The sequence below is a fragment of the Camelus dromedarius genome, chromosome 9 (assembly GCF_036321535.1).
Source record: "Camelus dromedarius isolate mCamDro1 chromosome 9, mCamDro1.pat, whole genome shotgun sequence".
Lineage (NCBI taxonomy): Eukaryota > Metazoa > Chordata > Mammalia > Artiodactyla > Camelidae > Camelus > Camelus dromedarius.
This window is the reverse complement of record NC_087444.1, coordinates 72,477,085-72,504,043: the sequence shown is the minus strand read 5'-3', so window position 1 is coordinate 72,504,043 and position 26,959 is coordinate 72,477,085. Positions and strand designations below refer to the sequence as shown.

Below are 26,959 nucleotides of genomic sequence, written 5' to 3'. Positions count from 1 at the left end.
CTATGAGAGATGGGAGGAGAGCAGAGAGGGAGAGGAGGGAAAAGGAAAGTAATACCTATCACTTCAAAGGTCTGTTACATAGTTGTGCCTCCAGACCTCGCCTAACCCCATTTAATAAATAGAAGGGATGGTAACGGGAACCTCAGGGTCAGGGAAGGTTATGTCGGCCATGTTTACACTGAACAAACAAAGGAGCAGGGATTTGCCCCCAGTCTGACACCAAAACCAGGCTCTTAACTCATGGAGTTTTGGGGCAACCTGCAACTTTCTTGACAGAACCCTCAGAGAAGCACCTCTGGTCTACAAAGGCAGAAGCCTAATTTGTAAGTCCCCTTGGTGTCATCTTGTTAGTTCCCTTTCCTTACGTCCTTCAAACCTCAGTCCTGAGAGCCAGAGTGTCAGCTCTCTGACAGCAGGACCCATGCTTATGTTGCTCCCCAACCCCACCCCCAAATCTGCCCAACACAGTCAGCCTGGGGTGGGGTCAGGGGCCCACAAGCCAGGCTGGGTTGCCAGTACTCACTGTGTGCCTCCACCAGATCAATCTGCATGTTGTAGGGGACCAGAGGGTCTGGCAGTTCTGAGAAAAAGCTCTTCATGGCTCCGGCCACGGTATTCACTGTAAAGTCCTTCTCTGCCAAATCCAAGTTGTGGTCTGAAAGGAAGTTGGGAGAGTGAGGCCAGGTCAATCTAAGCTGGGTAGAAGCAAGGAAAACCTAGCGCTTGGGATAAGCAGGGAAACTTTGAGGACCCAGGGATACTGCCCAGGGCAGGCCTGGTGCCTCGACAGGGACTCAGGATTATCACAGATTGGACAGAAGGTAGCATCCCCGGGCACTGCTAAAAAGAAGTTCTGAGATTCGCAGACTGAAGCTGACACCCAACCTTCCAAGGCCAGCTTTTGAGTGGAAGAGCTGCACCCCCATCCTGTGCCGTGCAGCCCCCTTTGTCAGGCCTGGATTTGCTGCTACCTTTTCCTTTCACCCTCCTGCTCAGGGAAAACAGAAGAGGCTTTCCCAAAAGGCCAGCTTACTTTTCCTGATGGATTACAAAAATGTTACCAACAATCTTTATTTATTTTAAAATTTATTTTTAATTCTTTTTCTTTTTTTGGAGGGGGTAATTAGGTTTACTTACTTACTTATTTTTAGAGGTGGTACTGGGGATTGAACCCAGGACCTCGTGCATGCTAAGCATGTGCTCTAGTGCTTGAGCTATACGCTCCCCTCTTACCAACAAGCTTGACTGCCATCTCCATCCTTGTTCCTTATGGTGGTAGGGTAAGGAAACCCATTTTTTCCCCTGTTGGCCCCTTCCACTTATGACACCACTGACCTCTGTCTCTAATTTTTCTCTACATACTTTATGGCATTTCTGATTTGTAAGAAATCATCTGATAGACATCAGCTGTTTCCATCTAGGGGTATAAACTGGCACAGATTCTGGCAGACATACAAGTGTATACCCAAGTATGGCAAGACCCTCATTTTGACCTCATGCTTCCTATCCCACAAGACTAACACATCTTTCCTTTCTCTAATGGGTAACCTCCTCCTGATGCCAGCCAGCAGAGACTGACCATGGCTACATGAAGTGCTATGGTTCCCCGGGTGCTTGGGCGGGGTGCCTGCTCCCAGTACAGCTGCTTTATCCTGCAGGCCCGCGTGCGCTGCTGGGCTTGGTCTTCTGAGGCCAAGCCACATGCTGAGTTGGACCCTACTCTGATCCTCAGCTCACCTTTCTCTGGCCAGTGGCAGCTGTGGAATTTTATTGCCTCAGCTCATTTGCTCTGGCATGGTGGGTGTGACTTCTCATCCCACAGTGTGCTCAGGTCTCAAGGGTAGAGTTTGGCCACCTGGCTCGAGGCCTCTCAGACCTGACCCAGCTTAGGAGGCAGAAATCCCTGCCAGGAGCCAGTCTAACTTATTAGAGTTCAGCTTTGGGAGTCTGAGGCCCAAAGCTCAGCTAATCACAAAATGCTCCCTTGCTTTGTTTCTCTTGTACAGGCACTTTGTGAGGAGGGCAGTTATGGTTGAGGGTACTCCTGGGGCCCTGTCGAAACAAGACTGTCATCTCAACCCAACTTTTACATCACATGCCTGCAAATACCCCTGCGAGGCCCAGTGCAAGGGAAGCAAGGCCCTTTCTTGGGGAATGAGGCATGGGCCAGGGTGAGCTGGAAAAGTGTCTGTGGATGGTGATGTGGGGGTGCAGCCCAGGTTTGGCAGGGAGGATGCTTCTGTGCAATGACATGGTCTGCTCCCCCTCTGCTGGGGCAGTGTGACCGTGGAGGCAAGGCTGGGCCAAATATGTTCTCTTTCTCTGTCACCAAGCCAGCACCTCTTGGCTTTGGGGCTGAGGCAGGAGCACCCCTGAGGGGCACCACTGGCAGTTTGGGTGTCGTGTCTGCTTTGACTGGCTCCAGCCTCCGATGCCCGACTGGGCTGTAGTCTTACCTTGATCAAATTGTCTCTGCAGACTCTCCATCTCTGACTTGTTCCCACTGACCCGGTAGATGCCTTCAGTGCTTAGTCCTGAGGAGAAACCAGCAGGTGTTTGAGGAGCAGGAAGTGGAGAGCAGAGAATGAGGAGGGCTGGACTCAGGAAAGAGGGAGAGTCCGTGAGGCCCGCACTGTGAGAGGTGTGCGCTCAGCACTCTTGACTTGCCCAAATGCTTCAACTCACTTTCATCCATTTTCTTTTTCACTTAAAAACTTAAAAATACTTGTTTTTTGTAAAAATTAAAATAATGTAGAAGTACCTCAGCCAAAGATAACTTCTGTCCACATTTTAATGTACACCCTTGAATTTTAATTTTTTTAACAAAAAGTTTTAACTATCCTTCTCACTTACAAAGCATGTTAGGAACTTACTCTAATCATTAAATGTTCTTTTACAACATGATTTTAAAGACATCAAAGCATATAACAACTTAAGAAAATCTATTCTTAATAATTTAGACTTTCCCAAGTTTTCACTGTTAGAAATAACCCACAATTATGTTTTTTGATAGCTAGTAAGGCTAACACACTCTTGCTTGCCAGTGTGTATTTTTTACACTGTGAGCTTCCAATTCATGCCCTTGTTCATTTTCCTACCAGGAGTGGTTCTTCCCATTTTGTACTTGAAAGAAGTCTTTGAAAATTAAGGAACTGACTATGTTAATGTTATATACTTTTACTTTTTTTTCTTTTGTTATCTGTCTTCTAATTTTATGTACTGATGTTATCTGAAATACATAATTCAAAATTTTTAGGTTTTCAGGATCAGTTTATGATGTCATCATTTGTTTTTATGCTTAGAGCAGATTTTCCTGTTCCTGGATCAGATATTCTCTATTTCCTCCTTCTTCTACTTTTATAATTTTTTAAAAACACATTTAACTCTGCAATCCTTCTGGAACTTACTTGGTACATAGTGTTAGGCAAGAGAAAAAACCCAATATTAAAATTCAGTTGAATAACAATATAGAAGAATATAAAGTATCAAGTAAGAGACTGACTCCCTCCACTCCCCACCCCTCGGCACAGGAAGCTCTGTTCAGCTTGGAGTGGACTCCACGCACTGTCTCTCGACTCCATTCTGCCTCTCTCTGGGAAGGAAGTCCACTCTTGCACCTGAGACTATGGGTCTAAAGAACAATGAAGTCACTGTGAAAACCAAGACAGGATCCCATGGCCAAACCAACCATGGGTCCCTTCTGAAGACTATGGTTTCGAGCAACTCTGGCTAGCTGAGGGGGCACTGCGGAAGCACCCTGGAGCCCCCACTGAATACCAGAAGGCAGTGTGGACAGTAGAGAGAGGACCAGGCCCTGAAGTCAATTAGGAGGCTCCTGAGAGCCAAGTGTCTCAACGTCAGTTATCACTATAATCGCTGCCTCTGGAGAGGCGCCCATCAGGCGAGATAAAAGCTGTCAGCCTATTTCTGGGGCCCCAGATTGGTGGCAGGTTAACTTTAAAGAACATCAAAGCAAAAGTCATCAATTCCTTGGCTTAAAAGCTGTTAACTGCACACAGGCCTCTCACCCCAGAGAAAAGGAGGTTAATGGACCAACCCCAAGGACACCGTACTGTGCAATGCCCAGCCACGAAGGAGCTACCATCACTGTACTCGGTATGAGAAGTGCAGACACTATCCAGACCTGACGCCCCAGATGCACCCGCTTTGGAGTTAACATTTCCTGCGTGGTCATCATGTTGTGCCCTCAGCTATACGCTTTCCCACATCTGTCCACCACTCACTATTTATTAGATGAATGATGATGCCATAGAACTGTCAACCCCTTACAGTAGGAGCTACTGGACAGAGACAGAACACAGATGAGAAAAGTGAGACTCAGAAAGGTGAAGTCCTCGCCCTAAGTTGCACAGCTGTTAAGCGTCCAGGGCCTTTGCCACTCTTCAGCCTCCACACTGTTCCAGAAGATGTTGGACATATATCCACCACCAGGCTGGGATCCAAACCACCTCCACCTCGTGAAGAAATACTACACTTGAGTGAAGCCCACGGGCCCTCAGTATTCCGGGTGGCTTCTGAGATGGTGCATTCGCCCTACTTCTGTCAGCCTCCAAAAGTCAGAGGTCAGGATGGACCCTGTTCACCATCCCTAGTTAGTAATTTTACAATGGTCTCTTTCTTCTCAGTGACTATTCTAAATTCCACTCAGACATATTTAAAGTCTCTACCTAATCCACATCTCAGGCAACACATGTCACATGCGTAGACATGAAATTACCTACGTTCTGGCAAGCCCTGGGTAGGTGTCAACAGATTCAAACATTTTCACCCCCTAAGTTGAAAAAAATCACTACCCTCCTTCTCTTTACCTGCATACCAGCCCTCTCTAATGCAAAGAAAACAATGGTACAAATGGCTGGAGCTTTAAAAGTCCCCGATGAAGTAGCAATGTCCACAATTCCTGAGCCCCAGTATGGAGAGGCATTCTCTCAACCGCACAAGATCCTGATCCAGCCTCAGGCCACTCATCATCTGGCAACCCTGACCTTCAGCATGGACGAGGAGGCCTCTGCACTGCCTCCTAATGACTACCTGCCCTGGTATCACAGAGCAGGAAAACTGCGAACTAGCTATTTGGAAACTATCAGAGGTGAGGGCCTGATAAAACCTCACTAGATGGATGATCACAAAAATGGAAGCATTTGAAATCACAAGGCCAGCTCCACAGCATCAATTAATCACCAACTCAGTACTTCCTGTAATCTGGACATGTGTTTCTTTTACGAAATCCCATTTTAAAACAGTAATCCTGCCACTGCCCTACCCAACACCATGCATAATTTAGGAAAGGTATCATTTGCTTGGCCAGTACAGTTTTTCACAACTATTAATTAGACATCAATTAAATAAAAACAAAAACCTTAGAGTAGACTGCAAACGCCCGTGAAGGCTGCTAGTGAAACAGACGGCTAGCCACTTAGGTGAGAACTAGGACGCCTGACAGAACCAGGGCAGCCTGCCAAGCATTCTAAGACCAGAGCAGGAAAAGGGGCGGGTGGGGGCCTGGAGCAGGCTCCCGGGCAGAGATGATGGATTCCAAGGGGTGTGTATCCTGGGGCCCACACAGAAACACTCCGGGGGTGACTCTGTCTCCCACCTGCCAGCAGAGAGCAGTACCCTCTAGCCACAAGGTCTACTCCATGCCCACAGGTCCACCTGAGAGAGCTTCAACCTTAAACTCTGAGGCATCTCTCTACACAGTAAGTCTCCAAAGACCCACTATCATAGCAGAGTCACAGCGATAGGCCTTTTTTCTTTCTTTCTTTTTTTGTTTTACACAGCCCTACTGGTTTTTGGGAATCTTTTAATCTTTGGAAATAGAACAAGAGAAAGTTCAGAATAGCCAAGGTCACTATCTTCAAAAATCTCAACAATTTCTATGTAGAACAGTCTTGTTTCAATGGTTCTAGAGAACAGTTTATGACCAAGAATGGAAATGACAGGAAGGCAAATACTCTTTAAAAAATTTTTTGCGAGGGGAGTAATCAGGCTTTTTATTTACTGTTATTACTATTATTTTTTAAATGGAGATCCTGGGGATTGATCCCAGGACCTCAAACATGCTAAGCACACGCTATACCACTGAGCTATACCCTCTCCACCCAAGGAAGGCAAAGATTCTCTCAATATATAAAATAACAATAGCTGCAGCTGTCATTCAGTGGAATGGGCCAGAGCTTTTGGACTCTCCTCACTGGATAGCCATCTGTCTGGGCTGCTGTTTAAGAGATTAATACCTGGTCTACGAAGACAGTTAACAGTATCTTGTAAGAAACCATTTACTGAACGCTTACTATGTGTGAGATAAATAATGCTAAGTGTGTTCCATCCATTTTTAAATCAGTTCTCACAATAGCCCCTTCAGAGAGGTGATGACTCATCTCACTTCACAGGTGGGAAGGCAGAGGCTAGGAGGCAAAGTAACATGCACCAGGTCGGAGAGCCAGTGAGTTGTGATTTGAATCCCATCTGATTCCAGAGCTTGTGTTCCTTTACTACTATGTTTTAAATCACTAGTTTTCAAACTTGAGCATGCATCAGAATCACCCCGGAGGGCTGGTTATAGTAGGGTTTCTGCTCCCTTCGGTTTGGAGTGGGGCCCAAGAACCTGCATTTCCCACATTCCCAGGTGACGCTATGCTGGCTGGTCAGGGAACCACACTTGGACAACTGTCACCACTCTAGAAGATGGTCCAGACCTCTAAGGTCTCTCTGACTCTTAAAATCTATGATTCAATAAAATGGAGCAGGGAGGAATACACAAGGGAAAATAAATAGCAGATACTGTAGGAACAAAGCATTTCTATAAAATATTAAAACTGGTGCTTTTTATACATAAGCAAGTCTTTTACACATTATTTTAAACCATAGCCATGTATGATTTTTCAAAAGAACATTAAAAAAAGTAAAGAGAAAAGCAGAGTCCTTATTTTTTCTCTCAATAAATATTTGCTGAGCACCAACATGGCAGATAAGATCCTTTACAGAGCTTTCGGCCATGGACTTCCTCAAAACTATTTTGGTGACATAGGAAGGCTAAATGGTCCACCACTGTCAGCCATGAGGCGTTCCCCATGGGCTCAGAGCTGGCAGATTTTAGCCCTGACTTCCCAGTCACATTGGCGGCCACTGACCCCAGCTCCAGAGAGATGCCTGTGGTACTCGGCACACAGGGGCACGAGGAAAATGGACAGGTAACCTGCAGGAGCCTGGAAACCAAGGGCAGAATCACCCTCTGCTCTGGTATGTGTCTCATTTTTCTGAAATTTCTGAACAACTTTTTATCCCTGGATCCAAGCACCACTTCTGAGCATCAGCGTTCTTGGCCAGAAGTCTTTCCGCTGTCTGCCTGGGTCAGACTGTGCACTCACTCACACCAGGACTCAGTTCCTTCTAAGTTTCCTTTCTAGCAACAAACCAATACTTCCTCCAAGACAAACTCTGACTTGTTTATTTTTCACTATCTATATTTAGATGTCAAATTCAGCACTTTAGTTCTTAAAAAAAATTTTACTTAGCGCTGCCTGTGCTCTAAAATGCCCTACACCAGACAGGTCTTGACTACTAAACTACTTCTGTCAACTTTTAAGGAGGATGAAGCTGCATCTAATAGATGATTCTCCTTTTCCTTCATATGTCCAAGAGGTCTCAGGCAGGCTAAGTTTCAAGGCCAGAAGGGTGCTGAGAACACAGGGACAAAAGGAAACTCCCTTGAGCATACAATCCAAATTGTCTTGAAGAGGACTGACCTCTCAGGAAGAGTAAAAAGCCCTCCTTTGAGGTCAGAGGCCAACAGTACCTCTACAGTCTATCTCCTTTTGAGGATCACACTGCAGCACCCCCACCTCAATGGAAGATGAAAGGGTACAGCTGGGTACCTAGGTCAAAATCAGAAGCTACTTGGGTGGGGAGGGATAAAATGGGAGTTTGAGGTTTGCAGATGTAAATACTATATATAAGAGAAATAAACAATGAGGTCCTACTGTATAGCATGGGGGAACTAAATTCAGTATCTTATAATAGCCTATTATCAGAAAGGAATAGGAAAAGGAACACACACATGACTGAATCACTATGCTGTACACCAGAAACTAACACAACATTGTAAATCACTGAAAAAAAATCAGAGCAGTTACTTACTAGCTGTAAGATACTGGGCAATTGCTCCTGCCTTTCCTTCTCTGAACAACACAGAACAGTTCCCATCGGGCACCCTAGTGGGGGTGCATTTAATGAGGTCTTAGCACAGGACTAAGGGAGTAGCTATTATCCTAATGATCTAAGTGGAAAGCAAGCTGGCAAGTGGAGGAGCACCCGAGTCTTGCTGTCAGGGAGATATGGGTTCGAATCCTACCTCTAACTTCTGCTCATCTGACTTTGCAATGGATTACACACCATCTTAGACTGCTGCGAGGAATAAATGAGATAACCTATGGAGAGTCCACAGCATAATGCCTGCCACTTTTTTCTTTTCTCTACACTTTAACAAGCTTTGAGAGTAGCACCTGCCGTTAGGCATGGCCGGCTCTGAGGGCTCAGCCAAAACAAGCCATTTTGCAGAAAAATATCAAAAGCATGCATGGGCTTTGACACTAAAGTGATCTCAGTTTTGATCCTGGCTCTCTGTCTTATAGCTGCTGGGTGACCGAGGATGAATCACTCCACCTCTCAGAGCCTTGGGTTCCTCCTCAAAAACTGGGTTGTTTATTAATGACTCTATCAAGATGCTGTGAATACTGAGATCACACATATGAAAGCAAGTAATACAAACTTGCACACTGAAATGATAATAGTAAAACAATAATAATAACAGTTAACTTTTGCTGAGGGTGTACTATGTGCCAGGCACTTTTCTAAGCTCATCACTAGAATTAACATAGTGAACCTACCCGGTAATTCCTTGAGGTAAATATTATGATTTTCATTCCCATTTTATAGAAAGCAAACAGAAGCGCAGAGAGGCTAAGCCCAGGGCCACAGAGCTGGGTAAGTGGTGGGGGTAGGATCTGAACTGGCCCACTTGAGTCTGTCTTGAATGACTGTGCATTTAAATGTTATGCTACAACCTCCAATGTTAACTCTTGCTTCCCTTATCCCTTAAATATTATGTGGAGGCTACATCCTATACATGCCAGATTCACAATGGGTTAGAAGGGTTTTCCATTCCTTCCTTGTTTAATCATACGCATTCCTCTCTTCATTTGCACCCCACTCAATGTTTTCATCTGTCAATTGGAGGATAAGCAGGGAGAGCCAGAAAAAAAATGCTGCCTCCTCTCCCAGAGGACAGCAGCCAGTGGACAGTGTCCCTGCTATATTCCTACAATGAAGTTCTACTCTTGATAACATTAAAGAATCCCCACTAGATCTCCCTGTTGCCTTCCTGTTTTGGATGTGCTTGGAATGATTTTTTGGCTCTTCTATTACTTGAACACTAGGGTCACTTTGGCCCCTCCAGTGCCCCTTTGTTAGCTGTCTTCTCTTGGTAATTCCCTCGTCAATCAAGATCTGTTTCTGGCAGGGCCAGACCTTTCTCCCCATGACAGAATGCCACTAGCACTCTATTATGACTGCTTGACCGGGTGTTAGCCTCACAACTAGGCATTGTGGCTTTATAAATTTCCAGCACCATTGTATGTACACACAGCCAAGTCATAAATCTCAAGGCTGAGGAGGAAGGGAGAGAAGAGATCTGGAGGGAAAGAAATGAAAATATCACACCAAGTCTGGAGCATCATATGGCTCTAGCATCTGGCTGATCCTTTATAGGCTATCCATGTATTTACTGTCATTAACTGTGAAAGAGGGCTTCTGGACCTTGCTCTGAGCCAAACGAGGGGCTGTGTTGTTTTCCTGACTTTCAAGAAAATGCATACCCCAAGAGATGCGTTTGAGAAACCACACTGACAAAGTGAACCTCAGGCCGGCCTAGAGTTGGTGCTGCTCATTCTGGGCAGCGTGGGATGGAGGGGAGAGAAGAGTGTTACCTGTAACTGAGGTGAACAGACTGCACTCTGCAAAGCAGCAGTGAATGTTTAAAGCCAGGAGCAGCTGGGAGAGCCTCCTGCCAAAAATGTGAGCATCCTTCCAGCTCCGAGTGTGACTTCAGCAGCACACTCAAGCCTAGTGGCACAGGGGTGATGGCAGTGTGACTCCAAGGCGAGCTAGTGCCACCACTGTGGGGGTATGGGGTGGGGGTGGGTATCTCACTGACTAAACAAAGGGCTACCAACAAAGAAACAACCAAACTGACACACAGGTACAATACATCACCACCACCTCTGTGCATACAGGGCCAATTTCCCTTCCACAGCAGGCCCCCAAGCAGAAGAGCCCCTAGAGGTCACAAGCAGATTCATGAGGGCAGAGGTTAACTTTTTTCAGGATCCTGATTCCCAATGAACCATGAAAGATTCAAAGATGTCACCAACCATAGCCCAGTGTCCTTTCTTTCCTGGCCTCTCCTTACTAAGAAAGGACACTTCATAGGTTAGCAGTCTATAATACTCCGGCAGAACAGCCGATCATGGTCCTCACTAGCCTACCATCCTTGCACTCTGCATCTAGGATAAAATACACACTTATCCACCCGCGGCCTGGGCAGCCTGCATCACTGCCTGGCCCTGTGCCCTCTCTCTCCCCACTTCACTCTGATCACGCTGGCCTTTCAGGGCCTCAAAGCACTGACCCCTTCCTGCCTCAGAGCCTTCCTACAGGCTGTTCCTTCTAGTTTGACCTCCACCTTTTGGCTGGCTAAACATTGCTTCCTCAGAAGTCTCCATGGACCCCTAGATCTAAATTAAGTCTGTTATGATAATAAAAACTGCTTACAGTTATGCAATGTCCTGTGGGCCAGGCATACTGATAAGAACTTCACATGCATTCTCAGCACCCTCACAACAGCCCCATGAGCTATATACAACCGTTATTACTGTTCCCCTTGACTCCAGAGCCTGTGTTTAATCCCTGCACTCCTCTACCTCCATACTTTTCCTATACAGCACTGGGCAAAATTTGGGAAAGTCACTGTTCAGCTGTGTGATTATTTGCTGAATGTTGGTCCTCCTAGCAGAGAACAGGCATGTTTTCTGATTATGCGTCGATGTACTTGGACTTGGCACAGTAACGCATACCTGGAGAAGGCATTCGGTAACTACTCGTAGAAAGGAGGGGTAAATGCCTGAAAACAAAGGTGCACTTTCTCTGGCTGAAGAGGAAGAAAGTGGACTGAAGCAGTTTGTTCTCAACCAGCCTCGTGCCTCAAGGCACACTGGCCTCAGGCCTGGCCAGCACAGAGATGCTTCATGAACAAGCACACCCAGCTCCCACCTTCCTTCACAGGCTGGTTTCCCTGCATATGCAACTCCCTAGAGAAGTCCTAGGGACTTGGTGAATTCATTATCTCACCAGGGTAAGTCACCTGCTGCTGTAAGTGTGGTCTCCCATCTGAGGTGTTCACCTTTACAGGGCAGGGCAATGGTTTGGCTTTGGCTGGGATCCCCTGTAAGAGGGTTGTACCCACTCCTAGAAGCTGGACAGAAACATAGTCACACACACAAGAGGGAGACGGAGAGAGAGAGCGTGAGGGCCCTCTGTCTAGAGTGGGTGCTGCCCCCCCAGGGCCACTCTTACAGGAGAGCCTGCGGCACTGCCCTATGGGGCAAACAGCCTCCTCTCTTCTCAGCTGGCTCAGGGCGGAGGGGTGTCTCCCGTGGCTGCCTGTGGTGGAGAAAGAAAGTGCAACTCAAACAGCCACACAAGATAGGCCTGTCGAAACTGTCTTGGGGATTCGGGCTTCCACCCAGATGATTTCTGTCTTGGATGGAAGGGCAGGATTACTCTTGAAACAGGCTTTACTTCTCTTTGGCTGCAGGGCTCTCCAGGCAGTTTGCCAGGGCATGCTGTTCTGATCAGGGCACTGGGTCCCGAGGAAATCTGCTAGCAATGCCGAGTCACAAGCTACATGAACTCTGCTTATCTGGAAGAGGCAAAAGTGGAGCTGACTGCCTGCTTTTACGGCAAGGAGGCATTTTTGGAATGCAAGTGACTGGTGTTTAACAAGCAAGCAGAAAACAGGAAGGTGGTGAGAAATGGGCACATGGGAGATAGTCAAAAAAAGTGGAGAAAGCTTTGTTTTAAAACCATGTGGATAATGAGAAAGCAATTCGCTAAGAAACCTAGAATTATAAGGGGAGGGAGAGATTAAGTAGCATAGAACCCCTATAAAAATCACAGCACATGAAACCACATACCCCATATTTTAGCACTTTATCATCAATTCGAAGCAGTATAAATATGGCAATTATTCACATAAAGCCTGTTGGTGTATTCAGGCTGTAACTAAACCTATTAAACTGTTATAGTGATAGATGGGAGTATCTGTACTGAAATTAGCTGCCTTCTCTGAAAGACAGAATTATAGAGATCTAGGCTGACTGCAGGGAAATAACTGACTAGATTTAACAGCTCCAGTCCCACCAAATCTCTTCCACAGTAGCTCTAGAAAGAGGGTATGATAAATGTGGATGGAAGTATGGAGGCTTTAGGGTGGCTGTTTCCGAAGTGTGAAGGAACTTCGTAAAATCCTGAATCTGTTCAGTCTGATGCTATGAAGTTCACGGCTTCACCAGCCTGAAGCACACATGAAAGGGCTGGAATGTGCGTCCTTTCCATCCTGACGGCTGTGAGTGGCCTCTGCCCAAAGAACTCCAGGATCTGTTTCCTCTCTTATAAATGGGGATTAGTGCTAATTTGAGATGAATACTGTCCTCTAAATCATGGGAGATTAGCTAACGAAGTGTGTCAGGTGCTCCAGGGAGAAAAAGCCCCCGCACGAGCACAGTTCTCCCCACCCTGACGAGAGGCTCACTGGCCCAGCGCTGGATCTTCCTGATGCTCCTTCCCAGCCTCAGAGGACAGTGGCCTCTTTGGCCCTAGGTGCCCACAGAGGGGCAGAGGAAGTCCTCTGGCAAGGTCTTAAACGTAGGAACTCTGTGTGGAGGGAAGGGGCAGTGTGGTATAATAGGAAATATTTATTTGGTCTTTGTCCCCAGCTCCTGGCACAGAGCTCTTGAAACTCTTGGAATTTCCTGAGTGATAGGAGCAACTTCTGTTATTCATAACAAACCCCTTCCAAAGACACCTGAGTTTATGATAATGAGAGCCCCTAGATAGCTTCAAGGTGGGGGCTAGTCACCAGAAAGACCAAGCTTTGATTATAGGGTTATCTGACCTTTCAGTCCCACCCTCACTCCTTCAGGTAGGGGAGAGGGACTGGAGATTGAGCTCGATGACCAACAGTTAATGATTTAATCAGTCATGTCCACGTAATAGAACCTCTAAAAACCCCCAAACAACAGGGCTTGAGAACTTCCAGGTTGGTGAACACACTGAGGTGCTGGGAGGGTGACGTGCCCAGAGAGGACACAGAGAGGAAGCTCTGGGTCCCTTACTCCATACTTTGTCCTATGCATCTCTTCCATTTGGTTGTTCTGGAGTTGTATCCTTTATAATAAACTGTAATAGTAAGCACAATTGAACTTTGAACAATGCAGGAGTTAGGGGCACTGAACCTCCACAGAGTTGAAAATCTTAGAGCTGGCCCTCTGTATCTGTGGTTCCTCCGTATCTGTGTTTGTGCACCTGCAGATTTAACCAACTGTGGTGTAGTACTACAGTATTTACTACCGAAAAAATCTACGCAGACGTGGACCCACGCAGTTCAAACCTGTGTTGTTCAAGGGTCAACTGCATAACATTTTCCTGAGTTCTGAGTCATTCCAGCAAATTACTGAACCTGGGGGGAGGTTGTGGGAGCCCCCGATTTCGTGGCCAGGTCAAACAAAGTGTGGGTAACTTGGGGACTTGCAACTGGCATGTGAAGTGAGGGCAGTCCTGTGGGATTGAGCTCCTAAACCTGTAGAGTCTGATTATAACTCCAGGTAGAACTGAGTTGCAGGACACCTGGCTGGCGTCAGAGAGCTGGACAAGTGGTGTTGGAAAAGACCCCACAGATTTGGCTTCAGGAGGGGAAAAAACCCCTCTCATACAGTTAGAGAGAAATAAGGATACTGGTATAAGGGAGCAGAGTCCTACATTAGCTGCCTGATCCCACTGCTCCATTAGTTGCCAGAACCCAACTGATCTGTCTTCTTTGGGCTTCAAATCACCCCAGTGAGGGAAGGCACCATGGCCAAAAGGGTAACTGCTCTGGGTTGGAATCCCAGTTCCCATCTTCATCTTTCTGAATCCCATTCTCCTTATCAGAAAATTGGAAGTTGTATCTTTACATAGGATTGCTATGAGAATGAGATGAGACTCGTGGAAACACTTAGCATTGGGCAATCTGAGCTCCAAGCTGGAACTTGGTACAAATTATCTCCCTTACTACACACAACTACCTTGCAAAGAAGCTATTTTCATCTTCATCTTACAGTTAAGGAAACAGACTCAAGGAAGTTAAGGAACGTGTACTATACGGAGGGTCACACCTGTCAGGCTGCCCAAAGATGCTGCTTTGGCACCTCTCTGTGAAAGGCTCTGCGCTGCATGCTAGGGCTAAATAAAGAGCATTTCCCAATTAGATTAAGCAATTTGGGAGTTCACCAACAGCTGGAGGAAATCAGCTCATGTAAGAGTCTGGCCTTTTGTCCCGCTGTCTCCCATCAGGGCAACATTGTAATTTGCTCTCAGTTAAGTTATAAAGCTGAAAATATATGCATATTTCTTATTCCAAACACTTAGTAGCCATTTTCCATTTACTAGTTTGGTGGAGTTTTTCGGAGGGCAGTTCCAGGTAAGACTGGATTGGTGTTTTCTGAGGAATTGTGTACCACCCATCAAAGTGCTCCCTGACACTGGGCGTCTGTTTCTTGAGGTCATTGTGAAAACTCAAGGGAGACAGACATGTACCAGGCCATCTCTCTGCGGGAAGGGATAAGACTGAGGGAGTTATTAAACTCCAGTACCCAAGAGGGTAGTCTGTTTTCAATCTGTAATATGGAGGCAAGATACTGGAAATGAAGCCAGGAGCTAACATTACCGCATTGAAACATTAAAACAGTTTTATTAGCTGCAATTACTGCTGTTTGTCATGAGTATACGAGATCAGTGACTCTCCATTTTGGAAAGGATCCAGTGGGAGGGGAGGGGCACACAGTAAAGCTGGAGGTGAACTATAACCAACTTGGGCCACCAATTTGCATGGAATCACTGGGAAGCTATGAGACCTCCTGTCTTAGAAGAGCTGTGAAGAGAAAACTATTTGATCTAGGCTCAATCACGTCAATCCTACTCATCCTTTAAGTCCCAACAGATCTACCTCCCAGTCCTCTCTGACCTCTCTTTTGTAAGCTCTAAGTGGTTTAAGGTCAAATCCTTTTACCTTTATTGAACCATCAAGTCCTTAAGGACAAGGGTGTGCCACCAGCCCGGCCTGCTCTGGATCATACAGAGGTGTTCCACAGACACCTGGCTGCACAGTAGTCTTTAACCTTCTGGGAGGAGGAGGCTCCCCTCACTTTGATGACCTAGCAAAGGCTGTAGATTCTGGTCCATCCACCGTGCACATGCACGCACACATATACACACACATGTACAATCTCTGCCCTGATTTTCAGGAGTTCGCAGACCTCCAGGAGACTATCCACAGTCCCTAGGTTGTGTACTCCTAAGTAAACATAAACCTGCACAGTCCTTCAAGTCACAGATTCCAGGGGCCTGAGAATCTGCTTCTCCCCAGGTTACCAGCTCTAACTGCACTAGGTCCCTTGAACAACAAATACTCGAGCAAACTTCAAAGATGGCTCTTGTGGCAGCAGCACCCTACAGCATTCAAAGGTGAAACAAAACTTTATGCAGTATAAGAGCCTAGGCAAGGAAAAAGAAAAGCAGAAGAAAGCAAAAGTATAGAGAGACTCTAGCCAATAAGAGATCTCTTAAATGATCAATCCTTAAGAATTCATCTTGTTTTTAGTGACTCTTTCCTCATCTGACCTAATCTAATTTAGTACACAGGAAGAAAAAATCCACTTATTCCTTCAATAAACACCCGAGTGCGTACTACATGTCAGGTGCCGTACCAGGTGATGGCAAAGAAGAGACAGTCCCTGCTCTGAGTTCCTTACAGTCTAGCAGTGTTGCAGGGAACAGAGAAGCAAAGTGACAAAGACAATGCAGAGCGGTGACACTACAACAGGGCTGCACATCAGTAGCAAAGAGCCTACTGGTTCTGCCAGTAGTGACACCTTCCCTTGCCTTGGACAAGTGGGAGGGCGGGTACTTAGGAAAGGATTCCTGAAAACAGAGAGGACAGAGAACCAAAGATGGAAATAAACTCAGAAGCCAAATCCAACCCAAGAATACTTGTAGCAGAGACATCTAACCATGGCATGAGCAGATTTTTTCACAGGGCGAGGGTGAGGAGAGAAAACTGATTGCTTCTTTGAGGCTGGTAACACCCCACAGACAACAATTCACTCTGCAGTTATTCAGGACAGGACAGCCAAGCTCTCTCACCTTGAAGGAAGGGTGTTCACTAATGGTCTGCCCATTGCTGCCCGGATTATCCCAGATGTAACCAGATGTAAATGTTCAGTTAGAGTCATGGAGACTCCAATGTTGTCTCCACCCAGCCCCCGCTTGCTCCTGCCCGCTGAACACTACCTCGAACAGTCCCAGAGTGCACCAAGGAGAAGAGAAGTTGCCAGGCAATGAGGAATATTTGTCAGAGCAGGTCTCTTCTCTAAGGACCTCTGAATTAACACAGGTTTCTTCTGTGGACTGAAAAATTTAAAGTACTCCTCCACCACCCCTGGAGTAAAATACCTATACACCCAGTCTCCATTTTTAAAATTATTAGTATCACTATTGTTATTATTACAAGTTTTATTGAAATATAATTCACATACCACACAATTCACCCACTGAAAGTATACAATTCAGTGGTTTCTTTTGTAAATTTTAGAGTTGTGCACCCATTATCCACAATCAGTTCCTCCCACCAGGAATCCCCTGGCAACCACTAATCTACTTTCTGTCTTTATAAATTTGCCTATTCTGGACATTTCAGATAAATGGAATCTGTCTTTTGTGACTGGCTTCTTTCATTTAGCATGATGTTTTCAAGGGTCATCTATGTTGTGGTATGTGTAGATTTCTTTTTTATGGTTGGATAATATTCCACTGTAGACCACATTTTGTTTCTCCATTCATCTGTTGGACATTTGAGTTGTTACCACTCTTCGCTTATAATGAATAATGCTGCCTCTCCACATTATTTTTAACCCTAAATTCTAAAGTGATTTATAGACATTTCTCCCTAAACTCAGGAAAGATGCCTTTGAATCTTCATGGCCAGCCTCACTCTCGGGACACCAAGTCTCCCATTAGCCCTGGCTGCCTGATTCACTCGCTTTCCTTCCCCCTGCTCTGCTGACTTGCAGCTCCTTTCCTTCTGAGCTCCTCTATTTAAATGTCCTACCTAAGAAAGTTTCACACACATGCCCTGGACTGTTAGCAACACACCCTCTCCCCCTCACACTAAGAACACAAGGAAGTTTGTTCCCGCGCACATGTTGCAACCTTGCTTAAGACCTTAGTATTATATGGATCTTTTTACTTCTCTCTTTCTTTGGATACAATTCCACAATTCTACTGAATGGCACTTTTGAAGGAAGAGGTCTTCTGAATATCTACACCATTCACTCATTCATAATCATTTATTAGAGCCCTGTGTCCTTGGTTTGGAGGATACAGTGATGAAGACCCAGTCCATTCCCTCAAGGAACTTAGGATCCATTGAGGAAGGAAGACAATCAGAGTCCAGTGTGTAAGTGCTCACACAGACTGCACAGAGCACCACAGAACACAGGGTGGTGGGCCCTGGCTCAGAGGGTAGGCCAGAGAAGGACGCCGGGAGGGGACTCTTGAAAGGGAACAGCAAGTAAAGGCACTGCGGGTGAGAAATATCACAAAAGCGTCAGAAGCTGCATGCAGTTCTAATCTGTGAGGCTGAAGTTTATCACTGTGGATGAAAAAAATAGCAAAAGGTAAGGCTAGATGATGGACAGGGGCTGATCCTTCTGGCAACAGCATTAAACTTTATCCTGGAAGTAATGCAGAGCCACTGAAGAATTCTCAAACAGGGGAAGGTGATGTTATCTGATTTATTTTAAAGAGATATTTGCAGTAGTGTGGATAAAGGATTGAACAGATATAAGACCAGAAGCAGAAAGACCAAACTACTGAGAAGCTATGATCATAATCACGAAGAGAGTTAGACTAACTGCAGTGGCAGGGCCAGATTCAAGACCCACTTAAGTGGTAAAGACAACAGGACTGACTGACTACGCTGACTGCTGTGGGAACGTAACAAGGGAGCAGCCTCCAGGAGCTTCAGCAAATTCTCTCAGATAAAACCCTCAAACCCTACTTTTCCCACTGACGATTGTAAGGGGAATCAAGCTTGTTGACCAGCTTTCTCAGGAGCACCAAAAGACTTTTCCCAAATAAAATCTTAAACAGAAAATTAAGGGTGAGCGACCCAGAGTCCTGGTGGTCTGCCTTCCCCATTTCCACACAGAAGCGCTTCCTTAGAATCCTAGGGATCCAAGACACAGAGTCTGAAAAGCCCTGGCCAAGTCTAAAAGCCAGAGCCTGACACCTGGAGGATTCCAGGGCAACACAGCTCCAAGGTCAAACGCACCTCTCTCCTCTACACTTGAATCTCAGTCAGTCCACTTTCCCTATCTAGAAGATTCTTCCTCATCCTCTCTGCTATAGAATCCAACTTATCTTTCAGCCAAGCCCCCAGCCCAGACATGCACCAAGCCAGTTCAAGGGATTTCCTTCCTTCTCTGACTTTCACCTAATGCTTCAGCTTCACAGATGTGAGGCAAACTCACTGCTGTGAACTAGTACTATTAATTTTTTCTCTTCTGTGCAGCTCTCTTTCTGATAGGACCTGGCCTTAGGCTCGGGATGTCCTCAGCATTGAAAATGCCTTGTACTCAACAGGTCCAGTCAGAGTTACAGACTGACAAATTAATTACACTCAACCTGACTCATCAACCTGAGAAAGTAAAGACAAACAACTGCAATGACTGAGAAAAATGAAGAGAAAAAATACCGAGAGATATTATGATCTTGGATTGAAAGACCATACACTACACAAAGAAGTTTAGCTGCATTTTAAACATAAATCAAACAAAAATCTCAATGGAATGTTTAAAATGCATTAAAGGAAATAATTTTAAAAAATCACAAGACATTTTGCAAAAAAAGGAAAAAAATAGCAAAACCATCTTTAAAAGAGCCAGCAGAAAATACCACACAGAGGCAGGTGCGATGGGGGCCCTGCACACTGTGGTGGCTGCTGGGTGTACTTGAAGCTGGGCAGTGGGACTGCAGAGAAATGGAAGGTCTCCCACCAAGTATTTCCTTTACTAGCTTGGCCTTGACTGTAATCTTCACTAGACGGAGAGCCCTGCGAGGACCACATGAACTGTCTTACTCATCTTTGAACCTCCAGCACCTAAGGGGAACTGGCACATAATAGGTCCTTATTATTCTTTTAGGATGGCAAAAAACTAAACATTTGTGAGGCTATAGAATATTGTGGGAAAGAGAGCAAATAGGGGGATAGGAAGTAGAGTTAAAAATGATTAATTCTATCAGTTATTAGAACACTATAAAATAAGAATTTAGGAAACATGATTTTGATATAAAAAGAAAGTCAAATCAGTAAAACAAATATCTTAGAAAAGACCCCATTTTTAAGATTTAATAGTTGATAAAGTAATTGCCATAAAATACAGAGGAAGGATACAAAAGATACCTGAATAAAAATATGAAAAGGAAATCAATCATTTTAGGTCCATGCTTCATATGGGGACAGGCTACCAAAGACTTACTTGTCATTTCTGCAAGGTTTTGACTTTTAGTCCCACCCCGGGTCCATGTTGGCTTGTGCCTATTCTTTCTTTTCAAAGAATTCACATATTGATCTTAAAACCCAGGTAAAAATCTTCTTCCACTAAGCTCCAACAAGCCACATCAACTCTTCTGCTGAACTGAAACTGCCCTCTCAAACTAATATGGCCTCAAATTCAGAGGGTTGGCTGAATCAGTCAGAACTTGAAAATAATTTTGTCACATGGTTTCTCAGTGGTGGTTGACCTATGGTTGTGCGTAAAGGAATATGAAAGATGCCACCTGCTGAAGTTTGCAAAATAAATTAGAAATTCAATTTTCTCTTTATAATAATCTCATCTCTGAGGATATATGATGTATGTTGGCATTTAGAACAGAGCATCACAGCAATAAATCATTGCTGAAAGCAAACTACCTGGGTGACACTATACTAAATCCCATGTATAGTGGGAATTCAAAAATCACCAACACTGTCATGTCCTTTCAGGAGGTGACAACTTAGGGAGATGAGGTAAAGATGTGAAACATGTAATCAAATTCAAGACAATAAAAGATAAGCCAAAAGGTAGAACATGGCAAATGCTAAGTAGTGTACACATACAATACTGGTACTGAAGTCCAGAAGAGGGAAGGCGAGGCCAGCACAAATAAGGATGGTCAGTCAGTGAGAAGGCATGATTCAAGCTGGATCTCTGATAACAAATGGATTTGCTGAGGCCAGAGTGGAGAAGGGGACACAGAGGATGAAGGGAAACAAAAGGGAAAAGAGAGGTGAGGTAGCCTAGGGGCTTGGAGTGAATTTTCTGAATGCCCGCTTAAAGAAGGCCCCATCTGGTTCAAAATAAGAACTTACCAATTTGGTGTGTCTTCAATATCATACCTGGAATGTTTTTCTCCAGCACTGTAGTTACCAATGCCCCTTTACAACAGATGAATAACTATCTTTAACATTTCCTCCATGTGTCGGGAATGTTTAATATTTAAGAGATGGCCAGTCTGGACTTTACAGACTTACCTAAAGTTTGCACAAATCTCTTAGTATTGTGAGGACATGGAACAGACCATGCTAGTAAGGCTATCTTATATTAAGAAGGCTGGCTCTTGTAATTTAGTCATGATTTCTAACTCATGATCAACACGGCATCCCACACAGTTGTGCTACTAGCACGAGCAAAGCTGATAGGTGTGTGCTTGCCAGCAAGTGCTCTGAACACATCCTAATCAATCAAATTTTTGACCACAAGGAAAATTTCTGACCACAGGAAATGCTCAAATGTCCAACTATGCTTTGTCTCACAGAAAGTCTGCAGACAGAATCTCCACAGCAAAATAACGGAATCCTGGATGCTGAAAAATCACCCACCTTGGAGTCACACAACATGCAAACAGTTCCTTGGAATCTACCACTCCCCCACCCTCCTAAAGCAGGCCAGGAAGGATAATGCAGAAATCTGTTGTTTTTTTTTTTACTTTGAACAAACAATTTTACTGAAAAAGATACAATTATCTGAAGTAGGGACTGGCCTGAAAACAATTAGAAATAAGCAGTGAAAAAAGTACAGATTAGGATGCAATGAGAAGAAGGCTTAAGTCAAAGAAATCACAAGTGAGAGGCCGGCTGGAATGAACTGGACTTTTCCTCAGCCGTAAACCTGAGCTTGTCAATCGACTGGGCGTGTGAGGCCTGTGCTAGGATTTCCCCAAACAAAGCAGAGTGAGCTATAAAACCAGAAACTCCATTTTGACACATCAGCAGGCTCTCAGACACACCATTATTCTTCAAGGGCCTCAAGGTAAGAGACACTGTCACAGTATTCACAGCCTTTACGAGTGCCAACAGCATCACCAGTCCAATCCTGGCAAGACAGGCTGGGGCTCTGGCTTCCAGCATAAGGCTCTCAGGAGACCTCAGCTGCATCTGTCAGGAGAGGGAGGAACCCCTTCAACTCTTGGGGTCTTATGTACAAAACCAAAGAGTTAGACTAGATGTTAAGAAAAAAAAACTTTCAGTGAAGTATAATACATATTTATAAGTTTATGGAGAAGTACACAGTGATAAATTTTCACACACAGAACACATTCATGTAAACAGCACCCAGGTCAATATACAGAACATTCCCAGCATTCCAGAAGCCCCCTTCTAGTCTCTACTCCTCACCAAGGATAACTACTGTTAGCATAGGTAAATCTTTCCTGTTTCTCTTTATTATATAAATAGAATCAAACAGCATGTATCCTTTTGTTTCTGGCTTCTTTTGTTCCACATGTTCGTGAGATTCACCCATGTTATAGAGAGTTGAACTAGATGATTTTTAAAAAATACTTAATTTTTTTTTTGAGGCAGGAGATAATTAGGTTTATTTATTTTTTTACTTAATGGAGGTACTGGGGACTGAAGCCATGACTTCATGCATTCTAAGCATGTGCTCTACCACTGAGCTATACCCTCCTCCCTTGAACTAGACGATTTTTTTTTTTGAACTAGACGATTTTTAAGGCATCTTGTAATTCTAACATATTACCACTTAAAAAACATTGTGCTTACCCTTACACACTGAACAGCATTTTGGCAATACCCATCAAAATATAGAAAGCACTTTTCAGGCCAATCTGCGGGATTTATCCTACGATGCTTTGTACACTTGTATGTGTCACAGGACTACAGGTAGATTTCCACTGCAGTACTGTTTATAACAAAAGAATGGAAACAATGTCCCTCAACAGCAAATAAATTCTGATCTATCCAGACCAAGAAATACTATGCAGTGAAGGGGAGGAGGAGGAGGACGCTGAAGCAGAAGAGGAGAAAGGAGTGATAGTAGTAATGAGCGGTTTATACCTACCAGTATGGGAAAATATGCACAATTATTTTTTTAGGTGGAAAAAAAGCAAGCCATAGAACAGTATGTTTAGTGTTGCTCCAACTGTTTACAAACACATTGTGCACATGATACTAGTGTAGATGCACAGAAAATAAATCTCTGCAAGGGAACCACTCAAACTCCTAACAGCAGATAACTGCGAGGAATGACGAAGCAACTATACTTTTCTACTTCAAACAATTCTATACAGTTTCATCTTTTAAAAGTAATATATATTTATTGTTAAACTTCTTTTCATACAATATAGTAGTTACACAGAGAGTAAATAGTAAAAGCCCTATGTTTCACCACATCGAGTCAGAAGCATACATACACAGGTTTTCGCCACCTTATAACTGGATCGCACTACAAACGTTATTTTGCAACTTGCTTTTCCCACCTGACAATAAATCACGGACATATAGTCCCACATTGGCTAGATAAACCTAATATTTTTAACACTTGCCTAGCACTCCACCATGTGGATGCACTATTCTATTAATAGACATCCTTGTACATACCTTTGTGGACATATGCAAACATTTCCATAGGACAAATTCCCAGAAGGGAAAGGGTTAAGACTGAGAACATACAAGTTTAAAATTTTTAAGATATTGCCAAATTACCTTTTCAAATGGCTACATCTATTTATATTCCCACCAACAGCACACGTTTGCACCAATTTTTAAACACTCTGCCTTTGATTATTTTTAACAAGGAGCATCTGTTTTACAACAAGAACAACAAATGGTTTAAAAAAAGAGTAGAAACCTTTAGGTTTAGGACCCAGCAAAAAAAAAAAAAAAAAAAAAAAAAAAAAAAGTCTTGAGTTTGACCTATTTTAAAAGCTGGGCTCCTAATTGCCAGATTTACTTAGAAAGCCAAAGAAAGCACCTTTCTACTGTGCATATATCCCCACACACAAAGAATGCTGGCTCTGGACATTCTGATCGGAAACTATCAAGCCACCACAACTGCTGGCTGCCAAGGTCCACGCTATAATCAAACACGAGAAGTCTGGTTTGTACTGCCATGAATCACGTTTCTCTGCCATATCAGGACTTCCATTTAAAAATTATTCGGGCTTTGGTTCCCTGCTTCTATGAAAGGCCAAATATTGTAAGGGCTAGCATTTCAAAGCACAGACAACCAGGGCTGTTCTGCTAGTTATAGGAAGGTAGGCAGATTTTTAAGTCAGGAAGGCCGTTGTAGACAAGCTAGTCCAATAAGCCTTACATTTAAAAGTTGGGGACACTCAGGCCCTAAGACATAAATAAAGAAGATTAAGAGCCTGAGTTCTGGAATTAGACAGATCAACATCTGAGCTGATCTACATCTGCTACTTATTAGTTAAGCCACTTTTGGGCAAATGACTTAATTTTTCTCAGTAGCAGCTCATCATTAAAACAGGAAAACAATAGTCTCTTGTCTCATAAGGCTGTATGGGGATTAAGTAAGATCATGCAGAAGAGAAAGGAGATCAGCTCCCAACCTCCTCCCTTTGCACAATCATCCACGAAGTTCTACGCAGAGCTAGGCAAAGACGCTCTGATCCACTAGCATGCTAAAAGAAAAACGTACAAATACAAACACTTGTTCCAGAAAATGGAACACTTGTCAACTCTGCTCAAACAACTGACAGGTAGCCATGGTCATCATTAGTGCTTCTCCCAATGTCCCAATCTCTTTTCCCGAGAACAAGAAAGAATAAATTCTTTTTGCCCCACTGTCGCTAGGTAAAGCCGGGTGTCCAGCTCTGACCAATGCCTTATGAGTAGAAGTGAGGTGAGGCTGAGCATTTAATTGCTGAGTGAGATTCCCCCAGGGGTCTCTTTCCCTTCGCACCCACTGTCATTCAAGAGGGTGGCTGCTCCATCAGCTGGATCCCTGAGTGAGTACGATGAAGAGTACAGCTCCCAGAACAGACATCATGGGTGAGGGGAAGGGGAAAAAAAAGCTTTGCTCTTTTAAGCTACTGAAATTTTAACCTGGTCTAATCTGACTGAGATACTATGGCCAGCTGGAAAATAAAAAATTTAGCTAAAGAAATGACAGTAATAATTAAGGCTGGAGTGAAAAAGAAAATCTATTCCCTAAAAAGGAACTTTCCTTATGTAGACTAAAAAATAAAAATCGATGCAATTCTCCATACTACAAGGTCTAAGGAAACCACAGGGATCTGTTACCTAAAAGCTCACAAAGAGCTTCCTGTTTTGGTGATTAGACTGGTCTGCATTTACTCCTGCAGCACACACTGCCGGATCATAAAGGAGACATATCTTTCTCAAGCTTCTCAGCATAGTGATATATATACACACAAGAAGATGGGTAACCGAGGAAAGAGATCTAACTGAAATGCTAATAAAATCAGAGGGAGACAGAAATAGCTAGGCTAATGGAGAGAATGCTGGAAAGGGTCTAAATACATCCCTCTCACTAAGCCCTCAAGCCCTCCCTCAACAAGATCAGGTTACCTTTAAATGACACAAAAGCAGCAATTCCCCAATCATCAGTAGTGAGGAAGTTCTTATCAGGAGGCAAAAAATGAGTATAAAAATGAATTTTTCAGAATGCTAAATTTATTAAAGTTAGGAGATTATACTTCATTTTAAAATGGCAGAATAAAGATTTTACCCCTTCTCTAGAGAACCACACAAAAGCAACCAGGAGAATGAGAAACAGAAACATCACGTCTTTGACAAAACTAGAGACATCTGTGACCCCAAACCCCAATATATGAGTAAGAACCACCAAATGCTGTAAAGGTCAATTAAGGGTGTGGGAAAGCGATCAGAGAGAATGCCTGTTATTACAGATGTCAGACAAAGCATGCAAGTCTCCTTCTAAAAAGTAAACGCTTCATTTTAAGCAGGCAACACCGGCAATCCATTGTTTCAAACACTGGAAACTGGCTCAGGGACTGGTGACTGAGGCTCCCTCAGACTCAGCCTGACATGAAGACTCATACACACAAGTCAAACCTATAGGGAGTGGTCTATCAAGGAGGCAGGGTGGCAGAGAGAGATGCCTGGGGCATTACAACGGCCAAGTCCAGATGTCTGAGGGCAAGAAAGGCTACTAGAATATCCACATATAGAATATTTAAGAAAAACTCCTGCTAGGTTAGCCCCTCCCCAGAAGAATTTTCTACAAATTGCTAGACTGGAAGGAATCACCTCATTCAAAGGTGAATGATAATTTTATAAAAGGACCTAGCATATATTGAACTGTACGTTTAAAAAATGGTTAAGATGATAAACTTTGTTATGTACATTTTAAAAATCACAATAAAAAAGGAACCAGCACAAGATCTCCAATAAGACTACCAGCAAAAAAACAAATAAAATAAAAAATTTTTTAAGTACAAGAAAAACAAACTGCAAAGAACATTCATCAAAAATGCTGCCATTAGTAAATAAAAATATATTCCCATGAATTAAAAAAGAAATGAATAATGCAATCTCCTCTCTGAAACAGCGTGTAAAGCAGAAATACACTTAGAAAAGATGTAAGACAACAAAAGTAGATAAAACATCTAGCGGCAGAGCACAGGGAAGTAGAAGAGAAAATAAATCTTTTTCCATTACAGAAATAAAAAACACATGGGAAAGAAAAGACATTGCTGAAAACCCTGTAAGGGACACAAAGAACAGAAGTTAGGATGACTCAAATCTACAGATTAAAAGGGCTCACTATGTTCCAGGAAAAACTTAAGGCAATTAACAAGGTATGTCCTGGAAAACTTATTAAAAGAGAGAGAGAGAAGAATCTTTGTGGCATCAGGTGAAACACAGGCTGGCCTCAGATTTCTCCAATGCAAGGCCCACCCTGGAAGACAGCAGAACTGTGCCTGTAAAGTCCACAAGGAAAGAAAGGCTAACCCAATTTTATATCTAGCAAAATTGTCACTTGAATATAAAGACAGAAACATTTTTGAGCATTCAAGAGGAAAAAAATACCTACAGAAAAGCCTCATTTATGAACACCGATGCAAAAACTATTAGCAAACAGCATTCAGCAGTACACTTAAAAATAATAAGGTATAACCCAGCTTTCTGTTTTTACCCACAACACTTCTGACACCAAATGTGTGTGGGTTTTTTCTCACACCAACCAATTCTCCAGCTCTCTGGACTCCAGCTGAATGG

General features: G+C 43.9%; 1 protein-coding gene across 1 annotated transcript in view; it reads right to left on the bottom strand.

Annotated features, from left to right (window-relative positions):
* ARHGAP35 (Rho GTPase activating protein 35) overlaps window positions 1–26,959 on the bottom strand; it is a 108,946-nt gene that overhangs the window by 12,232 nt on the left and 69,755 nt on the right. The window contains exons 4-5 of the mRNA XM_031458950.2: window positions 2,457–2,534; window positions 524–655 (exon numbers count right to left, since the gene is read on the bottom strand). Coding sequence (XP_031314810.1) covers window positions 524–655; window positions 2,457–2,534 — 210 coding nt within the window. The remainder of the gene's footprint in view (window positions 1–523; window positions 656–2,456; window positions 2,535–26,959) is intronic.